Source organism: Meleagris gallopavo, chromosome 6 (genome assembly GCF_000146605.3).
Source record: "Meleagris gallopavo isolate NT-WF06-2002-E0010 breed Aviagen turkey brand Nicholas breeding stock chromosome 6, Turkey_5.1, whole genome shotgun sequence".
In the NCBI taxonomy this organism is placed as follows: Eukaryota; Metazoa; Chordata; class Aves; order Galliformes; family Phasianidae; genus Meleagris; species Meleagris gallopavo.
This window is the reverse complement of record NC_015016.2, coordinates 24,486,541-24,493,264: the sequence shown is the minus strand read 5'-3', so window position 1 is coordinate 24,493,264 and position 6,724 is coordinate 24,486,541. Positions and strand designations below refer to the sequence as shown.

At 34.2% G+C, this 6,724-nt stretch overlaps 1 protein-coding gene across 2 annotated transcripts in view; it reads left to right on the top strand.

Annotated features, from left to right (window-relative positions):
- The first annotated feature begins 1,797 nt into the window (after positions 1-1,797).
- Positions 1,798-6,724, top strand: part of CACNB2 (calcium voltage-gated channel auxiliary subunit beta 2) — a 29,328-nt gene continuing 24,401 nt past the window's right edge. For both annotated transcript variants that reach the window (XM_019616431.2, XM_019616430.2), the window contains exons 1-2: positions 1,798-1,986; positions 5,076-5,212. In XM_019616431.2, the coding sequence (XP_019471976.1) occupies positions 1,813-1,986; positions 5,076-5,212 (311 nt within the window). In that variant the 5' untranslated portion in view covers positions 1,798-1,812. The remainder of the gene's footprint in view (positions 1,987-5,075; positions 5,213-6,724) is intronic.

Sequence of the window (6,724 nt, the reverse complement as noted above, 5' to 3'; positions counted from 1 at the left end):
AGTATGTTACTAGAAAAAGCAGTTGTAATTTTCAGGATGCAATATTTCGTGAATGCAAGTTAGCGATAGATGCTGTGCAAAAGCTTTTGAAGGCACTGAATGCAAGTTAGTCATAAAACAGGAGTAAGGTAGAGTGTAAGTATAAGTAAGCAAGTGGCTGAGTAGGATAAAACTGTAAATATTATTGACTTAGTAAATAAGAGTTTGTACAAAGATATATAAAATAAATATAACTCATGAATCAACAGGAAGAAATGAGATCCAGGTTATTCCATATTCCATCTGTTGAATGCAGTTGTTCTTCCAGGGGGAAAAAAAAAAAAAGAAGGAAGAGAATTTAGAAATCTTCATTCTGAAGATGCGTACGTTATTCTTTATAGGAGAAAGAAAATGTTCAAGTTTACCATCTGGGAGCTTCTGTCCTTGTAGTCCTATGGGTTAACTGAGGGCTACACTGCCATCACACTTTATTGCTGATTTAAAGAATGAACAAGAAGTGCTTAACTTTTGACCAAAACTAATTTTAGAAGTGTAGAACATGTAAGCAAATGCTAAATATATTCTAAGATATACAGGTACTTATGGTAAAAATAATATATATGTATATGTATTTTATGTAAGATGCTATTTCTCCTTTGAGTTCTGCAGGAAAGTAATGACTTGTGTAGCATACTCAGATTACTTTACTTCTGGACAGCAGTTCAAGAAAATAAAGCATACTTAATTTGAAAGTTTTGTGGAACTCTCAGAATTATTTAGCCATGTAAAAAGGACAGCATTAAAGTTTTACAAATTAATTAATTTTAAATATGTAGTTAGATTAATTATTGTTGTTTAATCATGTGGTAATTCAGTTTCCCTTTCAACCAGTATGACAAATATCTAAAATGGGGTGTAACTGTGTCTGTGAACGTGTGAAGTTAAATGTTCCGCTTTGTTTTCTATTCACATTTTCACATTAATTTTTCAAGAGCAGGAATTGAAAGAAGATATTTTTGCCTGCTGCATAACTTTCATGTTCAGATGTTTTTAGAGTAGTTTCTGTTTTCTCTTTTTTTCTAGTAGTAAGAAGTTGCCCTCTAAAAGGAAATTTTAGATTACTTCTAAGTATGTCAAGGACGTGAGCTTGCTACAGCTGTCTGTTGGTTGCAATACAGCAGAGATTTTATAGTCTTTAGTCAGTCTGAAGTCTTTCATCCACTGATAATATCAGAAGTAAGACGCAATACCCTGCTGAGTGTTTTTTTTTCAGTATTTGGTAGAAAACTGTGGAGAAAGAATAAGCAGGCGTGTTATCTTCTCTATTATTGTTTGGCAAAGATTGTTTCTTAATATTTCCATTCTTGTTCTGAGATGCAGTTCTACGATAGTTTGCTATGTTTTACAGAGAATTCATTCTTCCTAACAATGAATGATCTGTTTTATTCTGTGTTCTTCAGTGGGGAAGTAGTATTTAGGAGATTTGACAATTTAATGCTTGCTCATATCCACATTTTCTGTATTGAAACGAATAATAGCACATAAAGCATTAACTGTGTTCGTCTGCAATTTTTAAATTCAGGTAAGTTGTGGGGTTTTGTTGAATATTGAAAAAAAATAATTAGTGTTAGCTTTTATCAAGTATCTTCCTTAAAAATATCAGTGAGTTCAGTGCCCACATGACTACTTTTTTTCTTCTTGGCATGCCTAGATCAGTAACAGTTGGTTGTCTTTTACACAAGATAATTGTGTTACAGCTAAGAGTTCTTTTTCATTTTTACCATTTAAAAAGACGTCTTACAGAATCCATTCTCTGTATGTACATTTGTATAAATGCACGTGTTTGTAAGGGTAATCCTCATGCTTTTTATCTTCTCATTGCAGACAAAACCTGTTGCATTTGCAGTTCGGACAAATGTTGGTTATAGTGCAGCTCATGATGATGATGTTCCAGTCCCAGGCATGGCCATCTCATTTGAAGCTAAAGATTTTCTTCACGTTAAAGAAGTAAGCAAAAATAAGTAGTAAGCAGAGACCCTCTTTAAGATTCAAAGCACCCCACTGCTCTATTCTGAATTGTTTCTTGATTTTATGAGATTTCTCAACTTCTGATCATATTCTGTGTTTTGCAGTGTATCTTTCATCCATTTTAGATTATCTGGCTTTTTAATACTGTTTGGAAAAGTCTCTCGGTTGTTACAATTGATGATGCATGTTTTCTGCTAGTGGAAGTGTTTTGCAGAGGAAGCAAGTTTTCCCTAATACACAAGTAGAAATACAAATGGACAAAGAGCAAGGAAACACAAGAATTAGACTTTTAATACCTTTGCCTTGATGACTAGTGATCAGCATTTTCTGTATATACGAAACACATTAAAAAAGGGATAATTTGTATATAGTGAAGAAAATGTCTTTCAAGTCTGGTGATACTGCAGAAGAATTGCTCTGCTCTCTCTTGTGACAAAAGTAGGGATGAGTTGGCACAGAGTCTTTGGAAAAAAAAAAACAACCTATCAGGTTTCAGTGTGTTTGGACAAGCATGTCTCAGTTTGGTTAGATTAAATGATTTTGTATGATTACCTATTCCATTTGTATTTCAAATTATCTGGCAACCTCAGACTTCACATTGAGTCTTTCCTCTGCTTCCAGGGACTAGAAACAGCGTTAAGTATTTTTTTGTCTGATAGAATTTATGCTTTTTCATCATAGCTGAACTTAGCCTCAAGTGTCAAAACACATAGGAAATAACGAGAAAGAAAGAATTGTCCAAACTTTACTGAATCTTCAGAAATGTCTTGAAAAGAAGCTTAGCTCAGCTGAGCTATTATATTGTCTGTGGATGCATGTAGCAGGGAGTAATGAAAACAAGATTAAAATGCAGTTCTTTTTGCAGCCTGAGGTGTCATACAACAAGGTCTCTAATTGCAAAACTGTTTTGCTCTCTGAGCCACTCAGTAAAGCTGACCATCCAGCTGCGGTGGAATGGAGCAGGGCTGCAGATAAGAGTTGGGATCTCAGTGGCCTTGCTGCTCCCACATCTGGCAGCAGCTGCTGCTGGGCAGACCAAACCTTCTCAGGCAGGTCCTGAGCTATATCCTTCCTGTCCTGCCTGTCTCCTGTTGTGGCTGTGGCCCTGGCCTGCTCTCTCTCCAGGACTCTGTAATCCACTGCATACTGCTCCTTCACTCAGCCCTCCAGTTTGTACTGCTGAGAGGACTCAAGCAAGGAAAACTTAAATTCAAAATCTACATGGACAGTGATGAAAAAGACTGCACTGATTCTATGTGAGGGAAATTTGTTTTTATTATTAAGTTAGATTTATTAACACTTAGTACATGTACAGATGACAGATTCCTTCTACTGCATCACAGACTTCCCTGAATCTTTCAGGACTTAAATGCATGGCCATAATTTTGCTTTGCATTTAATTCCTCTTTGTGTTTCACCTGACTCTTCAAGCACAGGTGTCCTTACAGAGAACTCTTCACCTCAGCCAGCAGCTTGAGAGCTGGACATATCACTAATCGCTACGAAGATTTCCACTATTGCTTTTTAAAATTGAGAAGTATTATGTATTCAGGGGATTGGAACTAGGTAATCTTTGATGTCCCTTCCAACACAAGTAGTTCTATGATTCTATGATTATATGTACAGTACTATTTTCTCATAAAACTACCTTATCCTCTTTTTCATTTACCAGCAAAACACTTAGCTTTCAGACTTTACAGGAGAGAATTCCTCATGTGTTTATTTTTGCAAGAAAAAATTCACATGGATTAAATATTTCTACTAAGTATATTAAAATTGATTTTGTTGAGTAGTGCTTTGTTGCACTATGGCACAGGATAAAATAATACTGTCTGTTCAGATTTAAATGTAATGATTTTTTTTAATTATATAACTCTTCCATTTAGCAAACTACATGATACTACTTTTGCAGACTTCATGTAGAACACAGCGCACATCTATTTAATGGCAGCCTTTCATGATTTAATGACTGGTCTTCCTCCATGTGTCTTGTCCTACATATTTGAAATGCTCGTGCTTATCTTTAATTAGAATTTTTCAGTGAAAGTTTACAGTTTTAATAAGATGTTTGAACCAATACAGCTTTGATAAATTGTTCTTCTAGTGTAGCTTCCTATCAAAGCACTCATTAAAGCATCCCATTGAATGAATAATATATTATACTGCCAGTTATATTTTATGACCTTAAAATTGTACTTATCTTAACCTTTATTTTTTGTTAAAATCATAAAATTTTCTTCAGGCATCACAGCATTTCTACCAGGTTTTATATTGTTGATCCACCAACATCATGTACTTAGTAAAAATATTTCTATTTCATGTGGGCCCACACATTTAATATGTTTTACACCTAACTATGCACTTGATAATTATTATTGTTAATTATTAAATATGTACTATAATAGCTATTTTCATAACTTCAGTTTTAGAAGGGCAAATTTCCTTACTGTTCAGATGTCCATTCCTTGTGGATTTATCACTTTCTGCTTAAGATACAGATCACATGAACTATAGGTAGAGGACATATGGGAAGTGGAATGTAGTTGTATTTCATAAGATATTAGTGAGTTCAGAGAAGCAGGGGAGTTTGAGATGTGGTATTTTTATTCTAAATAGGGAACTCGGTTTAATAGAATAAGAAAAAAAAGATTATTATAGAGGTGTAAAAATTGTTGCAGTGAATAAGAGCAGATCAGAAGAAATCTCTGGCGTCCAGTGAGGAGAAACGTCAAGATAGAGCAAAAGCATGTATGAAGAGCAGAGGCTGCAAAGCAGAAATTAAAATGGTGAAATGGGAGGGTATAACAGCCAGGGAGAATCATGATGTTTTGAGAGGGAAAGTTTCTGCTTAAGTACTGTAGCATTTTAATAATTTGCAAGGTATAATTATTTTTATGCATTTCTGAACATTACTGCTATTCTTCATTGCCATAATAACATAGTACAATGATTAACTGCAGGGAAGAATTACATAAAATGGCTTAGCTGCAAGTCAAAAAATATTAACAAAATGATCACAAATACAGTAATTTCATAGTACAAGATATTTTTTTCTTTTCATTGTCTAGAAATTTAACAATGACTGGTGGATAGGACGGTTGGTAAAAGAAGGCTGTGAAATAGGATTCATACCAAGCCCAGTCAAACTAGAAAACATGAGGCTGCAGCATGAACAGAAGGCAAAGCAAGGGAAATTCTACTCCAGGTAATAAGAAGTCACTAAAAATAGTAGTGCTGCCTCTAACAGTTAATTTGGAAATTAAGATTGTGCATGCTATACATCTCTTTAATTCTTATGCTTGACAGTTAAAGAATGTTGAATCAATGAAAAATATATATTTATTTATACAATTAATAATGTCACTGCAATTACAGAGGGAATGCAGATACTTAGATTGGTGGTCTGTGATGACTGATGAAGGAGTTAGTAAATCTACTGAGCGCAAGCACAAAAATCAGTCCCCCTAGATGTTACATTATTTGTTACTTTTTTCACAGTTACATTTACTAAAGTTGATTTCAGAAATTAAAGAAAGTATTGTCATTCATTGTTTCTGACTGCAGCCATCATAATACAGAAATAAAGATTCAATATATAAACATTTTGTACAATACTGCAAGACAGTAATAATATGATCTTTAATATGGAATTCTTAATGCAGTAGTTTTCCATCAAATAGTAACACATGTAGAAACAAATGCCATTGTAGGAAATAGAAATATTTGTAGTATGTCTAAATGGCATGGAGCTGGTAATGGAGGAACAGCTGGGAAACATTTGGGAAGTCAGAAAGGCTTTCTATTCCAATGAGAATGGCAGCAGTATTTGAAGAGCATGTTTAGGTAAGAAGGGAAACAGGATGCTGCACTGCTCATCCATGATCACTGGCTGTGAAATGCTTTTTCTATGAGTGCCCTGTCCTTAGCAGGAGGAAGTCATGTTCCTCGCTCTGCTCCTACCGTTTCTGTTAAAGCCAAGTCTGATCCAGTGTTTAGTTCTCTTCCCAGAGTGTAAAAGCTTTCATTCTCTAGAACTTCACACTTATGTACACTACAAATGAATTTACTTAGTGATTATTAATATTTTAAGATGGGGAAAGTATCAAGTAGTACTGTCACATTTGTTATTTTAAAAAGAATATAGCATTTCTTACACTCATTTTTGTGTCTTTCTCATTAGAGAAATTGAAATAAACTTACAAAAATATTGTTTCATATGCACAGCTTGAATAGGCTTTCACAAAGAGAACTTGACTTAATCTTAGACAGTTTGTAACTTCCTTTGACGCACTTATTTTTAGTAAGTTTGTACCAAAATAACAAACAAACTTTTACGTAAATTGAAACTGTTTTAGGTGAGCCCACTATTAGTTTCACTAGGGCATAATTAATAACTATTCTGTTAAAGAAAGTATGTATGCTCACTGGTATGAGAATTAATCATAATAATAAGCGATAATACTAGTAATTATATTAATGCCATTAACAGCTAGATCACAATAAGGACATAAGGCCATAAATGCATATGCAACAGAATGAACCTGCAGAGCACGGAGCATGATTGGTGTTTGCACATCCTCAGTGTTCAAAGTGTGCATTGATTTTGTGTAAGATATATAATTTATGCTACTGTCAGAAATACTGTTTGCTCTGAGCTAGCAGCTAATTTAGAAAGAAATAAAGAAGGTAGTGTGAATACTCAAAAAGCTGTGAAACT